Source organism: Pseudopodoces humilis, chromosome 2 (assembly GCF_049639895.1).
Source record: "Pseudopodoces humilis isolate 2021_Gansu_Grassland_sample_001 chromosome 2, ASM4963989v1, whole genome shotgun sequence".
Taxonomy (NCBI): Eukaryota; Metazoa; Chordata; class Aves; order Passeriformes; family Paridae; genus Pseudopodoces; species Pseudopodoces humilis.
Genome location: NC_142201.1, coordinates 60,181,737 through 60,202,618, shown reverse-complemented (window position 1 = coordinate 60,202,618; position 20,882 = coordinate 60,181,737). Strand labels below are relative to the sequence as shown.

The following is a 20,882-nucleotide window of genomic DNA, read 5'->3' as shown; positions in this document are numbered from 1 at the left end:
TGTGATGTGTGTGACTTATAGCCCTTGGAGAAGTTTGCTACAGAGAATGGAAGAGGTTTTTGGCTTTATTTTTTGCACCTTCAAGTAATGTAATACCTGCTGAAAGTGCAGGTCTAGAAAAGAGTGGTTTTAGAGGTTGGCTGTTTCTTGTGACAGTGTTTCATGGGGGTCTCAGCTCTCTTTCTAAGCTGTTACTGGTAGAGAAGATCACTTGGACAGGCACTGAATGTAATTGCTGTGTTCCATGACACATGAGAGCATAGTATTTGTTGAGAAAAACATCACAGTTAGGTGGGAGAAGGATCTTTTCCTAAATTATTAATGCATGTGCTGCAACTTTTAAGACTAAGTGCCTTATGGTGCAACCTAAAAAGAAGTGAATAGGCATTTTCCCTGTTACTGTAGAATAGTATCAGCTGGCTTGCTAGAAATCCACAGGTTTGTGCCGTATGTGCTTTTGTAGATGATCGGTGGCTGAATATTTTTTTCATAAATGGCTCGTATGGGCTCGTAAGGTGTGTGTAAGGGATAAAGGGGGGTCATAGGGGTCTGAAAGGGTTTCATCCGCGGTGTGTGGGTATCCTACTTTTCCTGCTTGGCACGGGCGAAGCGAGCAGAGCCGCCGGGTCCGGTCTCCGCTTTGCGGGGCCGAAACGTGCGGATTTCGGGCCGAGGCAGAGGTACGGCCCGCTGGCTAAGCCGTGGGAGCCGGCACCGGGACATTCCCGCCGCCGCGCGCCGATAGGTGGCGGTGTCGGCGCGGCCACGGGCGGCCCCGCGGCGCGTCCCGCGCTCTCGCCGGGCAGTGCGGGGTTTCCCCGCCGCTCCCCCGGCCCGCTAATTATTATTATTACTATTGCTGTTTTCTCTTTTTTTCCTATTTTGTTTTCGGTTTTGTTGAGTTTTTTTGGTTGGTTTTTGTTTTCTTTTTATTCTAGATCCCCCTCCGTTCCTGCGGGGAGGGAGAGGCGGAAGCGCGAGCGGCGCTGCGGCACCGCGCGTGCCGTGGCTCGCGGACGCGGCGGGACCGAGCCTTCCCCGCGCGTGCGGAACCGTCCCGCGTGGGCGCCGCCGGCCCGCGCCGCGCGCGGGGGGGGGAGCGCGCTAATGAGATGCGCCGCGCGGGGCGGGGCCCGGACGGCGCAGCCAATGGGAGGCGGCGCTGGCGCATAAATGATGGGGGGGGCCGGGATGCCCGGGTTTTGTGCTGCGCGGCGGGGCGCTCACCCCGCTCGGAGCCGGCCGAGCGCAGCCCCGCAGGGTCCCGCAGGGTCCCGGCCCCGCCTTGCCCGGCGGAGCGGCCCCGCACGCACACACGCCTCCGGGAGGAGCGAGACCTGATTTTTTTTTTTTTTCCGGGGAGCGTTTCTGGCCGCGGTTGCATGAATGCCCAATGTTGTAGACCGGTGGCAATGGATCTAGGAGTTTATCAACTAAGACACTTCTCGATTTCGTTCTTATCGTCCTTGCTGGGCACCGACAACTCGTCTCTGAGGCTCGACAGTAGGTAAATAAGTGTTGTGTCCGAGCGGCTCTGCTGGCGCGGCGGTAGCGGGGCAGGTGAGCGCCGGGCTGGCTCCTTTGTCCGGGGGAGCCGCAGCGGCGGCACCGGCGCCCGCCTCTCCCCCCGGAGGTGCTGCCCTCCTCGGCGCCCAGCGCTTCTGCCGCAGCCTGAAATTGAGCTCCATCTTTGTGGTCCGTCGAGGGGCAAAATGTCGGGATATTTGGTCGGGCTGCGGGCGGGGGGCTCGGCTGGGCTTTACAGGTTGCTTTGCTGCATTAGAGCATCCTGGTAAGGCGGCGGCAGGGCAGCGTGAGGATGACTTTCTCAGCCAACTGGCTACCAATGCTCGCGTCTCTTGTCTCTTAAATAATTCAGGCGCTGTTAATGTTGTATCTTTTTTTTTCTTCTCTTTCTTTCTCTCTTGCAGCTCCTCTGGTGCAAGCGTAGTAGCTATCGACAACAAAATCGAGCAAGCAATGGTACGTACCGATGGGGCATAAAACCTTGTTCCTGTTTGAAGCGGTAAACAATATGGGGATGCGGCGGCGATGGTTAACCCGTGCGAGGACGCGTTTCGGTAGCGGAGCCGGGGATGGAAGGGCAGGCACGGGGTCGGTTTCGGGAGCTTTTTAAAATTTATTTTTATTTTTAATTGATCAAAGTCTTCCCGCGGGGAGGAATGCGCACGTTCGTGTATTGATGCCGGATAGGGAATGACGGCATTGCTCTTGGCTCTTGCCTCCCCAAACGATCGATTCCGGCTCCATGCGGCGGCGGAGGGGCGCTGCTGGGCAAAAAGCGGAGCGTATTTGTGGGGTTTTACAGTCCCAAAGAGGGGACGTTTCGGGGTACTTTTCATTTTATCTTTTTAACTCTTCTCCTAAGCGCAGGCGAGCGCAAGCCTAGCGAGCTCATCCCCCGCCGCTGCACCCTTCTCCCCACGGGCGCCGCGGTGCCCGAAGCCGGCGGCTTCACCTCGGGGCCGCCGCGGCCGCTGCCCCGGCCCCCGCCCGGCGCGGAGCCGGGGGCCCGGCCGCCCTTTGTTACTGGAGCGGTGCCTGGAGCCGCTCTCCCGGGAGCCTCTCCGGCTGTTGCTAGGCAAACTCCGAGCCTTTAACTCCCGGCTATAAATAACTCGGCCGTCCATTGGCCGCGCCGCGCTCTTACGTCACCCGCGGTCGCGCGCGGACGGCGGGAGGGAGGGAAATGCGGCAACCTGCGCCCAGAACTGGCTGCAGCCGGCGCGCGCGGGGGCGGGGCCTTGCGCGGGGCGGGGCCCCGGTGCAGCCCGCGCCGCACGTGAGTGTGGCGGTGACAGCCCGGCCCGGCCCGGGGACAGCGCTGCCCGGGGACAGCGGTCACACCGGCTCTCCGCACAGCGGGGTCTGCTGCGTCCCCGGCCGGGCAGGCTGGCAGCCTAACGCCCGCACTCTCTTCTGTGTTTCAGGATCTGGTAAAGAGTCACTTGATGTACGCAGTAAGGGAGGAAGTGGAGGTCCTCAAAGAGCAAATCAAAGAGCTGATAGAGAAGAACTCGCAGCTGGAGCAAGAAAACACTCTGCTAAAAACACTTGCCAGCCCAGAGCAGCTTGCCCAGTTCCAAGCACAGCTGCAGACTGGTTCTCCGCCTTCCTCTTCCCAGTCACAAGGGACAACAACACAGCAGCCTGCTCAGCCGGCATCACAGGGCTCAGGGCCTTCAGCATAGCTCAAGACGTCATCGCCGTCATGATGACTGGCTTCTGAACTGCCCAGAGCAAGGAGGACTAGCGGGAATCCGCCACAGCCGCCCTTCATCCATTTCAATGCACATTGCAACCCAGACTGAGGACTCCATGCCTTGCACACATCAGGAGAGGCTTCTCCCCCTTGTATTACACACTCATCTGTCTCTCTCTTACCTCCCTTACCCCTTTGGCTTGAAGGAGTCTATGTTCTTAGGTTGGTTGAATAAAATAAACTTCTTCCAGAGAATTAGCACAAGTACACTGGGAACTTGAGCAGCTTCTGCAAATGGCTGAGAAACGAAGCTGCATGCCTGAATTTTTTTTGGTTTGTTTTTAAATCTTCCACTCATCCAGTGCTACAGCTGATACAAGTGCTTTTCAAGCTTGGAAACGTGAAGAAATAGACTGAAGTAAGAAGTGATGGCTCAACCCCCTGTAGTGCATTGGGGTTCCAAAGTGTGGACTGGTGCATAGGATCTAAGAGGAAGAGGGAGAAAGGTAATCTCAGTGTTTAACACTTAATTGTCACCTGAAACCTTAAGTGCAAATATTTGCACCGTTTTCGGAAGCAGTGGACAGGTACATAAAGCTGTATTATATATAGAAAACAGGTAGGTGACAATACAGTTGTTGGTTCATAGGATAATTACAATGAAGGTTATTTGCCTACTGTATATTTGTGTATTTAGTGTAATTACTTTGTAAAATAGAAAACTGTAACTATTTAGGTTGTACAGATTGAAGTCTAGTTGTTTCATTGGCTGATCTGAAGAAGTTTGAAAAGTTTTTTTTTATGCTACAAAAATAAGAATGCACCTACGCAACTGTTCAGAATTTGGCAAATTAATGCTGTTTGTGTAACTTCTGAAGTTCCCTGGCTGCTGATTATCTTGAAGTAAATCATTGTTCATTGTAGTTTGGTTCAAGATGGGAAAAACCACTCCAAAAATTATCAAGACCTGCTAGCAATGAATCAAAGAAAAAAAATAAATTGAATTTCCCAGTATGGATTTTTTGCATATGATCTGTATAGTAGTATGCATATGTTTTTGTGCATGTTCTCTACAGTTGTAACACGTCAATGTATTTAACTGTTGCACTTGTCAACTTTCAATAAAGCATACGATATTGATAAATCACTGTTTGTATATTGTACTGGTGTTAACCACAGCCACTTTTAGGATGTTGCAGTGCAGTTTTACATGGGTGGTGAGGTCAGGAAGCCCAAGTCTTGGTGCAAGATGCTGCTAGTTGGCTGTAGATCTTTAGTTTCAGCTAAAAATGCAGCTCCTGCTTTCCACAGCTCTTTAAAACAGGCAGATACTAAAGTTAAACGGAGGAGGATGTAGTAGGGAGCCTAAGCGAAATGCTGGGTTTGGTCCAGTCCTATATGGTCAGGACTGTAGGGCCACAGATACCTGTTGTATATGAATATAAAAGTTGTTTCCTAGTGGCAAACTCTGCCCTTGCCTGTGCACTGGTCATCCCATGCTGGCACAGTTCCCACCCTTAACTCAGGGTGACAAAGGCAGTAAGCACTGCAGCTATCCCACCAGGTCAGCCTGTATTACAGCGTTAATTTTGCCTTCTGGAAACTGTTGAGAATAATTTCCACTTTTGCGTGTGTAAGTTTGGAAAAAATACTTCTTTAGTAATACCGATTAAAAATGATTTGAAGCTTACAAGTTTCTAGGTGAATGAGTAGTGAAGGTGTGACTGATACACTGCAACCAGGGGAGCAAAGGAATTCGCAGTTTTACAGCAGTGACTTAAAATGTGAATACAAGAAATTAATTTGACTTAAAATGTGAGGGTTAATCACAAAGAGTTTTTTCTAGGGTCATGTGACTGCTTCCTCCATGTAATGAAAATCAGGAGATACTATTTTTCTGGAGCTTCTTGTTACTGAGACTAATCAAGTGTAGCAGAGGAAACTAGAAAGCTGAGGGTTCAAAGGTAGGACAGGTCATTCTTGTGTCATTCATAGCTGAAGTTTTGCTTTTGGTAGGTGCTTACCATGTAGCAGTTCAGACACTGCTTAGCTGAATCGCAAGTAGTTGAATTGCCTTTATTGGGATTCCCATATTAAAGTGCTTGTGTGAGTGTCTTCATGGGAGTGTGAACTTGAATTCATAGTTTGTGTTCTTGAGATTTCAGTGTACAATTCAGGAGCGTTCTTAATGAGGAAATATCAGTGAGAGATGCAGGGTTTTTCTTTTTAATGGATTAAGCTAAAATTAGAAATTGTTGATGGCCTTTGTGGCAGAACAACACTTGAATTATTTGGATCTGACAAAAGGAATGCTAATTTTGGTGCTTTTTAAAGGGCTTAATTGTCTCCAGTTGCCTTTATTTTCTGACTGTCTCTTAGCACTTCCAGGCCATAATATTGTGAAAATTGACTTTTTTATATACTTAGATAGCTCAGCTTTTTCACCCGCTTCAGTTATCAAAATTTGTGAAGACTTTTTGGGTTTTTTTTTTGTTTAAAAATGAAATTGACTTCTGGGCTTATTTCTTTGAAGAACTGCGTCAACATATTCTAAATTCAAGTTTGGGTTTTTTAAAATTGTTTTTTAATAAAGGATTTGGAAGGCTTCAGGATTTTGGTAATACATTAATAATTTTTGTACACTGTACTAAACAGTGGCAAATCTAATCATTTATGTACTGAGTAGTTCTAAACTGGAGCTGGTTCTTGGGACTGCTTATTTATTGCTAAAATGAGCAATGTTTTGTTGCTGAGATGATTTTAGCAATAGCTCTGTCAAAGCTGCAGCCTCTAAATGAAATGGATTCAAATTGACTAAAATTGTGCTTGAAATCCAGACAAAGAGTAGATGTTTGTCAGTTATGTTGTAATACTTCTGGAATTAATTGTTTTGATTTTTGCTTTTGTACTAGAAGAAACAATTTTTCAGAGAACTTTAAATCAAATGTTATCAGTAGTCAAGAGCATTGTCTTTTTCCACCAAATTTTTTTCTTTTTACAAACGTGCTGAGAGTCATATTAAATGTATCTTTTTATGTCAAGATTTTTATTCGCAGCGTATCTCCAATTCAGTAACTCTTCAGGCTGTATTCAAGCTGTTCGTCGTTTAATTTCTTGCTGTCAATTAGCTGCACACTGGCTTTATTTTTAAATATAAATGCAATATGATAAACTGATCAAAGCACATTGTCAGAGACCAGGTATTTTTTCTTATGGCCTTTTTTTTTTTTTTTAACCAATACTATTTTGGCAAACAATTCTGAGGCAAGTCTAGATGATTCACATTCTGGGGTCTCTATAAATGCTTGAGAGCGCTGGCTGTAGCTGGGGTAGAGCTAATTTTTCTGAGAGTAGGTGGTATGGGGCTGTGTTTTGGATTTGTGACCAAAACAGTGTTGATAACACAGAGATGTTTTTGTTACAGCTGAGCAGGGCTGACACTGAGCCAGGACCTTTTCTGCCTCACCCCACCAGAGAGAGGGCTGGGGGTGCACAAGGGGCTGGGAGGGGACACAGCCTGGACAGCTGACCCCCACTGACCACAGGGGTATCCTACAACATATGTGTTGTGCTCAGCATGTAGAGCTGGGGGAAGAAGGGGAGGAAGTTTGGAATGATGGTGTTTGTTTTCCCAAATCGCTGTTACATGTGGAGGAGCCCTGCTTTCCTGGAGATGGCTGAACACCTGCCTGTCCATGGGGAATGGTGAAGGGATTCCTTGTTTTGTTTCTCCGTTAAACTGTTTTTATCTCAACGCAGGAAATTTCTCACTTTTCTGATTCTCTCCCCTATCCCATTGTGGAGGAGTGACTGTTGTGGAAGGTAAGAGAAATAAGAGCAAGTGGCTGATGTGGCATTTAGCAGCTGCCTCGTTAAACCACAACAGTCCTTTTTGTCACCTGCTTTGGGGCTCAAAGTACCACCAGATGTTATTGGAATGTGCTGGATCGATTTTATAGCTATTATTGCTGTTTTGCTGTTAATTTACAGGCTCCTGTTTGCCATAGAGCTCGCTTGCCTGAGTCTAGTGCTCATTAGTGGCTGCTCACTGAACTGCTGTGCTGCTTATCACCTTACTCTGCGGTGCCTGGGAACATTTCGATAAAGGCAGTGGCAATGTGTTGGGCTGGCAGATGGCCAGAGCTGCTGCTGCTGTTCTGGACAGGCTGGAGCTCCAGTGTGAACTCGAGTGGAAGGGCCTGTGATCTGTGGGTGAGCCCATGTGGGAGCTGGACACCCTGAGGCTTCTGTAGCCCTGGATAAGGCCACGCCAGAGCAGGTACATCTTGCAGCATCTGTGGCTGCAGTTACGTCTGTGCCGCAGCAGCTGGACCTCGGAAGGGATTGTGGCCCAAGGGTAAGTCCATGCTGGAGAAGGCACACCTTAAAACATCAGGGGCTGTGCTTGAGGTCTTGCAGGAGTACCCCAAAGTGTGTGGCTGTGATAAGCCCAGGGGAGAGCAAATAGACCCCTGGAGGGACTGCAGTCAGGGGTAAGGCCATGCTGAAGCACATTTACTTGCAAAGGGACTGGCTGTGGGTGAGGCCATGCTGGAGCAGGAACATCTCTGAAAGCGTTGTGGCCCATGGAAAAGACCATGCTGAAACTGGTCTACATCAAAGCAGCTGTGGCTGTGGGTAAGTCCATGCCCCAGCATGCAGACCCCCAAAGAGTCTGTGGTTCATAGGTAAGGCTTCACTTGGAGCAGGTACACTCCTAAGGGACTGTGGTCTGTGGAAAAGTCCAAGCCAGAGCAGGGAAAGCAGAAGAGTTAACTGCAGTTTTAAACCCCATGGTCTGCTCCGAATGAACCAGAGGTGGAGCTCGTAATGGAAACATCTCGACGCTGTTGTAATGTGGAATTTGAGCACATCCTACATCATATTGTAGGAATTACAACAGCAGGAATCACCCAAACCAGTGGAGGAGCCTTAGAGGAAGCAGTGCAAGTGCAGCAGTGACCTAACCTGACCTGCCTTTGGTGCCCACTAACTCCACACAGCACACGATGTCTCCTGTCCTGACCAAAGTCATGGACTAAATGAATTCAAAGGACATTTTGTGGATGTTTGTGGATGCTTGACAGACATTTCACAGGGGTGATCCATAGACTAAGGAAATGATACCTGTATATTGTATCAGAGGATGGTGACAGTGGTGGTGGGTAATGAGGATGTACTGGATTGTATGTGGGACCTGAGCATGATGTAAATAATATGGAATCAGGAATGGAGAATACACTGGTTTGGGCTGGGATAGAGCTAGGATTCGTCATAGGAGCTAGTGTGGGGCTGTAATTTGGTTTTGTGCAGAAAACTGTTGGTAACACAGGGATGTGTTTGTTACAGCTGAGCAGAGCTGACACAGAGTCAGGGCCCTTTCTGCCTCTCACCCCACCAGAGAGAGGCTGGGAATGTGCAAGGAGCTGGGAGGGGACACAGCCTGGACTGACCCCAGAAGGATATCCTGGACTACATGGTATCATACTCAGCACATAAAGCTGGGGGAAGGAGAAGGAAGGAATGTTTGGAATTATGGAGTTCATCTTCCCAAGTCACCATTACGTGTGATGGAGCCCTGCCTTTGTAGGGATGGCTGAACACCTGCCTGCCCATGGGAAGTGATGAATGGATTCCCTGTTGTGCTTTGCTTGTGTGCACGGCTTTTGCTTTACCTGTTAAACTGTCTTGTTATCAACTCGTAGGTCTTCTCATTTCTCTGAGTCTCTCTCCTGTCCCAGTGGGGAGGAGTGAGCAAGTGACTGCTGAGGAAAGAGAGAGAAATACTCTTCAATAACATGCTTGGAAACTGTCCAGAGAGCACCCAGATAAAACCTCTCAGCAGCAGGGGAGTAAATGCAGTGCTTTAGAGATGCCTCTTCATTCTTATGGAATAAATCAATGCCTGGGAGGCAGCTTCCTGTGGATCAGCTGCAGAAAGAACCCCACAAGAGTATTTAGGAATTACCACCCATGATTTTTTTGTAGCTACAAGTCTCAATACAAAGAATTTTAATTATTATTTATTCCTTGCAGGGAGAAATAGCAGCTTGCTGGCTGAGGGCATACTTGTTTGTTTAATATGTGCCATTTGCAAAACCTCTCGTTAAGCATCCTGAGCATGTTAGTAACAGGTCACATCTTACAGATGATGCATTATTTCTCAATTTTTTCCTCTCTCTTTAGGAATATGTTTTTTAACTTCCTGGTGAGTTTTCTGCTGGAGTAAACCTGAAAGAAGTCAGAAATTCAAGGAACTCAGCCCAATTCCAACCTTTGCTGTTCAGTATTACTTCAGATGCATGAAATTAAATGCAGGATGGTTGCTGAAGGGACCTTCTGAGAAGTCTGGAGTGAACTTAGGCATTTGAAATGTTTGGGGATATTCTGAAAAACTCCTGCCGCTGGGCCAGTCCTTTTCCTGCAATCAGTATGCAGACTCTTCTGACTGCATTTGTTTAGTATGTGCTGAGCTAGGTCAACAAAACCTGCTTGAAAATCCCAGGCAAGGAGTTTCCAGCAGACACTGGCAACTGCCCTCCTCAACTGGGGTCCAATTTCCAACAGGAGCAAAGCCAAGCTCAACAACAAAGTTAAAAGCCAAACCATGAAAAAACTGACTTCCTTACATTGTAAATACATCGGAAAAGGGCAGCAGTTCAAAAGGGAAAACGAGCAAAACTCTGATTATTTTCCTTGAAACTGAATCCCAGGGGGTGATTGTCCATTGAGATGCCCCCAGGAGAGTTGTGCTGCGCCAAGAAGCAATAGGGTTTGGGTAGGACATGGCCAAGAGGCCTCCAAACTGTTGCACAACAGGAATTTGGGTACAGTGTAACAATCGGCTGAGGAAAGGGAAAACAGTTCTCAAAAACCTTTTTCCTCAGCTAAACCAGATTCTCAGGCCATCTTGAAGCTTAATTTTGATTCTTCATCTTTGTTGGGTGGGGGTGGTTTTTCAGTGACGTGTATGTGGTAACACACATTGGATGCAGTTCAAGTCATCGTGAGAAAGTAGCTACAGGCAAAAAATAAAATAAAAAGTCGTAATGCTCTGATTTATAGTCTTGTTGTTCGGGTGCACTGAGAGCTCTGTTCAGGTTCTCCCACTTTGGAGCTCTAAAGGCACTGTAAAATGACAAGAGGTCTTCATCTGGCAAGTGCAAGCTCAGGGCAAACCCACCATAATCTTGGAAGTAACAAAAGGCCAGTGAGTAAAACTTTTCAGCCTTTAAAACCAAAGTCAATAACAAACCTCAATGGCCTTCACAATGGAAAGCAGATGAAGTTGTTCATCAGGGAGTACTGGAAGCAATGGAAATGAGCTTATTTGTGTATTGTATTACTGTTAGCTGCTTTCCAGTCCAACATACACTCAGGATCTCTAGGATTTGGAAGCTGGGCATCTGTGCTGAGGTTTCAGACCTCTCCCCCCCCACCCAAAACAAAAAAAAATCTTAAAAGAATCCACCTGGATTATGCTTTCTGTGGAGGCTGCTGTCAGTGGCCACTCTTCCTTCCATTCGTTTTATTACTGAGAACCTCCCCCTTCTGCCTATTTGCTCCTGCTTTAATTGAAGCTTTGCTAGCAGATAGCCATCAGAAAAGACATCTGCAATTCAATTAGATCTGTGTTTAAACTCCCGATCTCTGTGAAACCGGCCGCTGCCAGAACAGAGTGCCCTCCATGGGCTGGCTCACTGGGGCTGCAGCCTGCGGTGCTTTGCACTTCGTCCCCATCCTGCCCTGCTGGCCCTGCTTGCAGGTGCTTCAAACAGGACCTGTTCCCCACAGGAGGCTCATCGGAGCTCATTTCCTCTTCCTGGCAAAGCCGGAGAGGAGCTGGAAACTTGGCACCACTGAGGAGTGGTGAAACCTGCTTTATAATGTACTGAAATGGTTGCTGCAGGGTGGAATCTTTCTGCCATGGGAAGTAGGATATTAAGGAGCTCTAAAGGTGCTCCAGAGATAACTTATTGCATCTTTTGCATAGACATGAAAGCATGATGAATTTATAGGAATGTCCATACCAAAAGAAGTTCGACTTTTTTCGCTGATTTAATTCAGTCTCTGGTGCTGTAAGTGGCATTGTTCCCTGGTGCCAGCTGCTCCAGGGCCACCATTCCTGCTTGCAATGACCCTGTGAGGTGTCTGAGGTGAGGTCCAAACATTTGAGCAGGCCAGGCCACTGAACCCCTGCAAGAAGCAGCTCTTTGGAAATATTTCCATGACCCTAGAGGTAAATGTTGGTCTCTAAGTGATGTCAGGCTGGTCCCTGACACAAACCACAACCTTGTTTATAAATGCTCCAGAAGGATGTTACAAAGTGCTTCGGTGGTCTTGCTTAAAGCGTTCGTAAGAAGTGATTATAGACTTGCAAAATCACAAGTGAAACAAGCCAGAAGGGCTTCTTTGTAGAAAAGATGTAGTTGATGAAAACCCCAGATCTGAAGAGAAATGAAAAGTGAAGGTGAGCATGAAGAGTGGATTTGGTTTGCAGCTCACTGCAAGCTACCCTGCCTTTAGGAAGAAGTGGCCTCCAGTTGATAGAGGGGAAAACTGAATACTTGCCTGGGATGGGAGAAAACCAAATGGGGTTCAGAGCAATGGAGCTGAGTGTAGCAGATGGGTTGGAGTGCTGTACCTGTCTGTCCCTCAGCACAGGGCTTATCAAAACCTTGGTGAGAAGCCTGCAGCCATAGGCTTTCTCCATCTGCCTTTCACAATATTGTTGTTCTTAGTTGAATCTTGCAGGGGAAGGCATTAAGTCTAGCAGGGGTCCCTTTCTGTTTTAAAGAGTTGTCAGTGAAGAGGTTTAGGGCTGCTTTTCTACTGGAGCATCCTCAAAGCCTGCAGTGTTTTAACTTGCTCCTGGACAATCTGGGTTTTGGCAGGCACATGTATGTGCCTAGATCCCCCAGGCCAACCATGCCAAGCCTGTTGGATCAGGAGGTGGAAGGCCTGTAAGACAGGTGATACAGGAGCTTTCAGCTGCCCACCCACCCTGCCCTCAAGGAGCTCCTCATGAGGGTTATGCCCCCAGCCACTGGTGAGGCACACGGGGTGAGGAGAGTGCTGCGCCTCTGCACCCTATAGCCTAGGGGAAAACACTTCCACTTTCCATAGATCTTCTAATTTCATCTCAGCATGGATGATCATAGGCAATCTGGAGGTAAAATTAGTATGTACCACAATTCTCTTTGCGTTTCACTACACTGGTTCAGTGGCAAGCACCCCTTTATTTAAAAGAGTTTCCTTTTGGGGATGGGAAAGTACAGGTATCAGTTATTAGTAATTTAGAGAAGCAAAAATTATTGCATCAATGCTAAAAATCTAATGTAAATATAAAACACTCTGAGTAAGGCCACAGCAGTTCTGTGCACAGTGATGTACATCCCAGGGGGAAGAAAGAATCTTTCCAGCAAAGCCTGACAGTTCGTGGCTGTTCCAGCTCCTGGAAGACCAACCAATCTAGGGAAAGGTTGAAATGATGCTGTATGTGAAAACTCTCAAACATTAATTTTCTTTTCAGAAAAAGAGAAAATAAAAGCAAACTTTATTTTTGATCGAAATTTTCACAAAGCTATATATACTTCAGCGTTTGCCAATGAAGCTACTTACCAACATCAGTACAGAGAATGGATATATCAGCTATCATCTGTGTTAGAAGCAAACCCAAGATAAACCTTCAGTATTGCTAATTTCTGATGACCTTATTGTAATGCCAGATAGATTTGATGTTCCCATTAAAATGTGATTTCCTGAAATAATGCTGCTCCTGTGAGGCTTGTACCTTCTATTAAGAATGAGTCAGCTTCTAGCCTTGGGTTTCTGGGTAAAAGAGCTGAAAATATCAACAAGCTGCAATACAACAAGCTAGAAATCAGGAAACAAATAAAAGAAAAAAAAAATCTAAAATTGTTTTTTAAGATTAAATGACATATTTAGCCTGAAATTTTGGATAGTTTGACAACTCTGAAATTGTGATGCACCAAACTTGTTCTTGTGTTGTGACACTGACACAGTCTGCCTTTGGTGTCATGGTGCCCTGCTCCTGCAACAAATTAATTAAGAGTTTGAGGTTAAACAAACACAGGATCCATCTTTCTGTCTCACAAAGAGGGACTGATTTTTTTTTTTCTATGATGTGTGACAGTTTTGTGATATTTAAGCATATGATAGATTTTTGACCTTAAATACCATTTATCTCTTTCATTCCCAGGGAGCATTTTGTATTCAGTGTGTTTTATCTGGTGACTCATATTATCTGCAAATAATCAAGCTGAAATACTAATTGCTTTTGAAGAGGGAATAAAGGATGACATTGTTCTGGATCATCAAAAGCAATTCAATCTGTTCCTCAAGGCAGGAATAAAGGTTGCAGCCTTGTTTATAAAAACTGGGAAGGCAAGGGGCCACTCTTTCAGCTGTGAAGGTGGGTGAGGAGAAACAGTGTTCAGAGTGGGGTTAGAGAATGCTACGGCTCTACTGAGCCTATTCAAAGTAGCGTTTAGTTCAGAGGCAGTGGCGTTCATTCATTCACCCCAAAAGAATCTGGAGGGCTTTTATTATAGCTCTACAACCTGGGCAGTGTTTGGCACCAACTGCTTTGTAGCAGATTGCTTCCCTGGAGCTCTTGCAGGCTCTACCCAAACACCAGGGCTAATGCCCTTCAGTGCCCAGGGGCACTGCCACCCTACAGCCAGCGGTGTTTCCTCAGTGGCCCCAACAGTGGGGGCAGGTCTGTGCATCCAGACCTCTCCAATGGGATTCCTAAAGCTTAGGCTGTGTTTTGAAGGGTCAAGAGAAAGCACTGACTTTAGTGTTTTCTGGAAACTGCTGGCTAAATCAACGAGAGTGAAAAAGAGCAACAGCCATTTCCAGCAAAAATAACCAGTGGCAGTAATGGTCCCATCTCCAGTCTGCTACAAGTCATCCTTTCAGAACTTCATCAGGAGCATAGCGAAGTTCAGGAGAGTTGTTTGAAAAACTGGAATCATAGAATAATAGCATTGCTTCTGGTCGGTTTGCAATGCCTAACCCAAACCTCTTGCCTCCCAGATTCTGGATTTAAGGGCCTGGAGGAGAAGCCATATGAAGGGCAGCTGAAGTCACTTGGTCTGCTTCACCTGGAGGAGGCTGAGGGGAGACTTTCCAGTCTCCAAGCCTCTCGTGAGGGGAAGAGGAGGGGCAGGCACCGATCTCTTCCCTGTGGTGACAGTGACAGGAGTGAGGGAATGGGCTGAAGTTGTGTCAGAGCAGGTTTAGGTTGGACATTAGGAAAACGTCCTTCACCCAGAGGGTGGTTGGGCACTGGAACAGGCTCCCCAGGTAAGTGGTCACAGTTCCAGCCTGACAGAGCTCAAGAAGTTTTTGGACAATGCTCTCAGGCATATGGTGTGACACCTGGGGATGGTGCTGTGCAGGGCCAGGAGCTGGACTCCATGATCCTCAGGGGTTCCTTCCAGCTCAGCATATTCTGAGATTCTGTGAATAATGATTTACTGCACATTAACATACTTACTGCTGGGTTGAAATGACAAATGTACACAACCCTATGGCTTTTGGTTTTAAACAATTTGCTTTCAAAAGATGAGAGGCTGATCTAATTGTTTCTTGAGCAGCCTTCGTTCCACAAATGCTGGAAAATCATTTTCTGGGTTGTGACGCCTGATGACCTGATGCATCAGGGGATGAAAGCAGACCCAGACATGAAGTGTCCTGTGCTGCTGCCTATTTGTGCTGCACATACTGACACAGAACCCCGGTGTGCAGCAGCCTGGGCTGTGCTCAGACATGCTCTGTGTGTTGACACCACACCAGCATGTGGTTGTGCTGGACAAACAACTCGCAGTGCCAAAATGCCCCCAGACTGGAGCTGCCCTGGATCTCCACCTGACCTTTGGTGGTGTGATATGAGTCCTTCAACCCCAGACTGGTTCAAATGCATGCCTGAAATGCATTTATTTGGGCAGCCAAGGACTTTCTCCTAGAAGGGTTGGATGCTGTGCCTCTGATGGCACATGCCTGCAATGGGAGATGACCTGCACCACCAGCAGAGCAAATGCCATTGCTGATTAGGGCAAGGATACAGGACCATGCTTGGGCAACCCTGAGACTTGTTATCTCCTGACCTGGGATTCATAACATGATTGCAGGGTCATAGTAGCATAGATGCAGAGTGACTGAACCCTTAAGGGACCTGGGAAGGTCATGTGCTCCAACTTCTCACTGAAAGCAGGGCTAATTTCAGCATGAAGGCAGATCACTTAGGACTGTGTCCACCTGAGTTTTAGAAACCTCCAAGGACAAAAAAGACCTCCTAGGGAATCTCTTCCAAAGTTGTTTGGGTTTTTTCCTAGTACCCAATCAGACCTCTCTTTGATGCAACTTTTGTCTTGGCCCATGAACCTTCTCACCTCATTTAGGGTGAAATAATTTGCAACTTGCAGATGAGAAGTACCATTTTTTCCCACTGGTGAGACCTTGTGCATGCTGCTTCCCTTCTACTACCAGTTATCCTGGGTTGCAGACACCTCCTCCAGCTGCCGTGTCCATCAGAGACAATCAATCCTTCCTCAGCTGTGACTGCCCACATGGAAATCTGGGGTAGCTTCTGCCGACAGAGCAGGAGAAAACCTGCGCTTAGGGAGAGGAATAGAGGCTGGTTGGCGTTACCTGCTCCACCTGCAGCTCTCGTGTTCAGGGGCTGCACACTCACACCCAGTCTGTCTGTGGTGTCCATGTGCTTGGCATAGGTGACTATGGAAGAGCTCCTCTTCAGAATGCAAATCAAGACTGAAATTACAATGTACATGGGTTTGTTTGTTTGTTTGTTTTTCCACAGTGTGTAGCTGCAGTATTTATGTTATTGGAAAGCCATGGGCTCTCTGGAGTCATCCTGCATCCCAGGATAAAAGGCAAACATGTATGGGGGGGCTGGTCAGAACAGTGCATTTGAGAAACAAGGATGAAATAATCCTCAAACAATTAATTTATTTAAGAATGACAAAAGAGCTTGCAGGTGATTCCTTTGTTCTCTGGTGGGGACAGTAATATTTTGTCTATAAAAAGGCTTTTTTAAAAAAGCTTTTTAAGTTGAATCCATCAGAATTTTTTCAGTGAAGTGTTTTTGACAGAAGATTCTGATCGAAAATAAAATAATTACAAAAAAGTAGCCAAAAAAATGCTACAAAATGATCATAGATGTGTAGAGAGAGAATATAATAGGAATGCTTTCAGTTCATAAGTTGTTCATTTTAAAAAAGCTGGAATTTCACAGTGATACTTTTTAAGTTATATGTTCTGTGGGGTTTTTTAACATCATGGCCAACATGTCATGAAATCATCACAGCGCATAATAACATCTTATCATTTCTAGCTCAGAGTGTTGCCTGTTTGTTGTAGTGAAACAGTTTGGCACCTGATCAAAGTGTCTTCTGCCTGTCTTGTAAAAAAAATATTGTCAAACTTCCATTACAACACAGACAGGAGACACTTTGATCTAGAAAAGAAAGTATGTTAGTATTTACTAAGTGGCAGACGGTTTTAATAGTTTTAAAATGAAACAGAATAAAAAAATAAGGTTTTCCTATATAATATGCAGGACAAATGAAATGCCATGAAATCATATGAAAAAACCCTAAACTACAGTTAAAAAGCAGGAAAGAGCATTTCTTAAGAGAAAGTGACCTTTTTTAAAGGTATTTTCCTTTGTCATTTGCTTTTGACCAGGCTGGGTTTGCCAGGCACTGAGTCTGCCCTGCACTCTGCTGCTGGGATGGGTGCATGGAGCTGGCAGGGCTGTGAGGCTGGAAATGCCTAACTTGGTTAAAAAGAGAGAGGAGGTTGACCCATGGGACAAGGATGACTCCTACACTGTTGCCATTGGCTTGTTTAATGTCCAAGAAAAATTCCAGATCAGCAAATATGCCTATTCTTGGCAAATACGTTTTTTAAACAAAAATAAAACCCAAAAGAGCTGCCTGATCTGGAGCATAAACGTGAGACAGTTCCCTGTGCTACTTGGGGATCTGTTCCAGGAAACAGTGTGCTGAGTTCCCTGTCTGACTCCAGCTAGTTGGGAACTGGGTGCCAGCATCACACCACACTTGTAAGCATATAACAATAACCATTATTATTATTGTTATTATTCCTCCAGCAACAAACAGAATCATATGCTAGTGTGCACACAGTGAACAGCATCCAGAAATAAACACACACAGTTATCACACAAATGCTCCCCAGCAAGAGCAGAGTGAACTCACCTCAGCTTCAGGCTGGCTTACCAATACAGTTTAAATCAGTATAAAACAAAAATGTCCTTTTGTGTTGCAGGGCCTTGGTTAGAGAGGTTGATAGAAGCTCAGTGAGGGCTCCCCTTCCCCTCTGAGAACTCATCCTGCCCTGCTTTAACTGTTATCCAATAATGTGAACATCACTGCTGATCCTAGGATCATTTAGGTTTGAAAAGACCATCTAGTCCAACCGTACAGCAACAGCTGAGCTTGCAGCTGCCAGCAGCATGGCTGGCTGGTGGTGGGACATCCCACTGGTGTCCTACCACAGGCTTCCAGCTGCACAGGCATCTGCCAAATGCAAGAGCAGCTGACTGCTGGCCTTCCTGCATCAGACTGTGGCAAGTCCTCAGAAGACTCGAGATGGCCAGGAATGTGTTAGCATTTGTGCCATCAAAACCGGGGTTGTCCAAGCCCCAGGCACAGCTGTGCTATCAGGAGAGGCAGCTGTGACATGGAATGGCTCTGCTTCCTGACTGTCCCTGAGGGCTTGCCTGAACCTGTAGCCCTCCTGTGTGCTGAGATGCTGGGCATCTACCTGCCATACCTGTCTGCAGGATGGAGCCAGCACAGCACGCAGTGTGTCCTGAAAACTTTTCACTGTGAGATTGTTGGGTGCCAGCAGCTTTCCACTCTGGCATTCATAGCAGACCTCCACATGCCTGTGGAAAGCAAGGCCATGGCATATAAGGAGTTACTGCAGGAGGAAGCACAGGGAAGAGGAAAGACAGACTTCAAGCCTCGAGTCAGCCAAAAAGCTGAAATTGTAGGAAGCTGCACTGAAAAGATTAAAAAAAATAAAGAAAAGAAAGGGAGATTTGAATGGATCCAAGCCTGCTGAGCTGTAAAAGGAGAAAAACAGCGCCGGCATGAAACTGTTCCAGCTGCTTTCCACAGACCCGGCACAGCAAATTTGTCACAGGAAGTAAAGCAGAGAAAGGGAGTGAAATGGGTCAAGGCAAAGAGGGCACATGGAGGGATGGATGCTTTCTACCTCTGGCAAGGCCAGAGCACTGAGCTCAGCCCTGCATGTGGGCTTATGAGCAGCACCGGATTTTGGGTGTCCTTAGAGAGGCACAGCAGGGATGTAGATGGGGAAATGTCCCCTGGGACTGGCAAAAGCAATTGTGTCACCTTCTGCCCCCAGCCACTCAGGTTGAAGCAGGGAGAAGAGTGAGCACTGCCTGCAAGATCTGCCAATCCCTCCCTCCGCGCAACAGGTGAATCAGGGGGAACACACACAAAACAAACAAACAAACAAAACCCAAAACAAAACAAAACAAAAAAAAATAAAACAGGAAAGCGAGGAAAGCCACTCAGTGTAGGAGATGAAGTAGTCATGAAGATGCCTCTCAGGTGTAACATGGTGTGTCAAGAGTGTCCACGGGGGAAGGTTAACCACTCGTGTCTGGTGGGAAGACAATACCATCAAGTCCTGCAATCAAACAGCCCTTCGAGAGACTGAAATGTTAATGGTTAATGACTCAAAACAATGGCCCATTTGTGGAGGTGGCTGGGTGCTTTGCACCCCCCGAGGGAGAGGAGGTGAGTTTTTGGGTGTGTAATGGCAAACCTCTGCTCTGCATAAGCCAGAGGGGCTGAACAATCACCAAACAATCACCAAAGCCAAACATCTTTGAGGCTGATAAGAGACACATCCAATTGGCCTTACACAACTCACCCAGTTGCAAAACTCCCCCCACAGCTCCTCCTGGGAAAGGTCCTGAGGGTTTTCATCCCTCCTGATGGGGCATTCCTGGCTCAACTGCGCTGATGCGAGAGGCAGCTGTCATGTCTTAGAAGGTATCACAAACCATCAAAGATCCCCAAAGTGCCCCCAGACTCATTTCTGAGGCTTTCCACCAGAGGACTGAAAGCTCTCCATGAGGGGAGCAACCTGGGCGTTCCCACCGGGCCTGAGTCTATTTGAACACATCGGACTCCGTGTTTTATGGGTTTTTTTCCTCACCCCCAACAGATCAAGGCTGTGATCATCACTTTGATCCAGGGACACTAAATCGTAACAATCAAGTATTGCCGTGAGATCCATGGGTGGTGATGTGTTTCTACTCTTACTGTTTCTTGCTTGCTTGCTTGCTTTCTCGCTTTTTTTCTTTTTTTCTTTTTCTTTTTCTTTTTCTTTTTCTTTTTCTTTTTCTTTTTCTTTTTCTTTTTCTTTTTCTTTCTCTTTTTCTTTTTTTTCTTTTTTCTTTTTTTTCTTTTTTCTTTTTCCTTACACATTTTCCTAAGTGAGTGATATTTTTATGCTTTCATATTGCCATGTTACTGTAGATAACAACAGTAACCGAAACGGCCACATATACCTGCTTTCCATTGCAACCAAACTGTTCTAAAATAAACCCTAGGTGTATATATATATCTTTATAAACACTGATCATCCAATGTCCTTTCACTAATCTGCCCCAAGGGATCTGTAAACAAGATCCTGGTTTACCCTCACCTTTTGGGACTGGGTGTAACAGGCCCCTGTCGGATGGGATCCTGTGGCTGTGAACCCAGCTCCAGGGGGATGGGATGGGGTTACCAGCAAAGGGGATGCTGGGTGAAATGGTGTGGAAAAAAGCACTGGGAAGGGAAATGATGGCTGGGAAAGAAAGCTACAAGAAAGCTGGAGAGGAATTTTTTATAAGGATATGTAGTGATAGGATGAGGGGCGAAGGCTTTAAACTGAGAGAGAGTGGGCTTATTTTAGGTATTAGGAAGAAATTATTTCCTGTGAGGGTGGTGAGGCACTGCCACAGTGAAGCTGTGGATGCCCTGTCCCTGGAATTGTTCAAGGTCAGGTTGGACAGGGCTGAGAAACCTGATCTAGTGAAAGTGTCCCTGCCCATGGCAGGGAGGTTGGAATGAGGTGATCTTTAAAAGCCCCTTCCAACCCAAACCATGCTATCATTCTACGAAAAAGGGTTTGTAGGTAAAACAGCCAATCTCAGATGCAATGTGTGTTTTTCACCTCTGGTACTTAGAAAAGGCCTGTAAGAACCACCTCTAATACATAAAGGACATAGGCCTGTGCATAAAACCTCTGGGGTCACTTAGGGTCCTCTCTGGGAAGAAGTGAGCAGGAAGAGGATGGGAAATAGCTTTCAGTGACATATATCAGTAGAAACAAAAGCAAGCTGTTGCTCTGCTCTTGAAGGTGGCCAGTTAGGAGCAATGGCTTGAAGCTGATGGAGGAGCAGGGCTCAGGTTAGACTTTGAGATAGGGGCTGAGCAGTGAGAAGTCACCCACTGCGGTGAAGCTTCCTGGACTTACATGGAGTTTGACAAGTGATTCAGAAATGGCTTCTGCCAGCAGGAAATGTTTGTCTAAACCCAGCTCCCCCAGCCATCTTATTCAA

At 46.6% G+C, this 20,882-nt stretch overlaps 1 protein-coding gene across 3 annotated transcripts in view; it reads left to right on the top strand.

The window, feature by feature from the left end:
- Nucleotides 1-4,370, top strand: part of TSC22D1 (TSC22 domain family member 1) — a 92,623-nt gene extending 88,253 nt beyond the window's left edge. For 2 of the 3 annotated variants that reach the window (XM_005516385.3, XM_014250055.2), the window contains 2 exons: nt 1,932-1,983; nt 2,952-4,370. In XM_005516385.3, the coding sequence (XP_005516442.1) occupies nt 1,932-1,983; nt 2,952-3,212 (313 nt within the window). In that variant the 3' untranslated portion in view covers nt 3,213-4,370. Of the gene's footprint in view, nt 1-1,199; nt 1,508-1,931; nt 1,984-2,951 lie in introns of those variants that run through there. The other variant, XM_005516386.2, reaches the window with a different exon arrangement.
- Nucleotides 4,371-20,882: the final 16,512 nt, after the last annotated feature.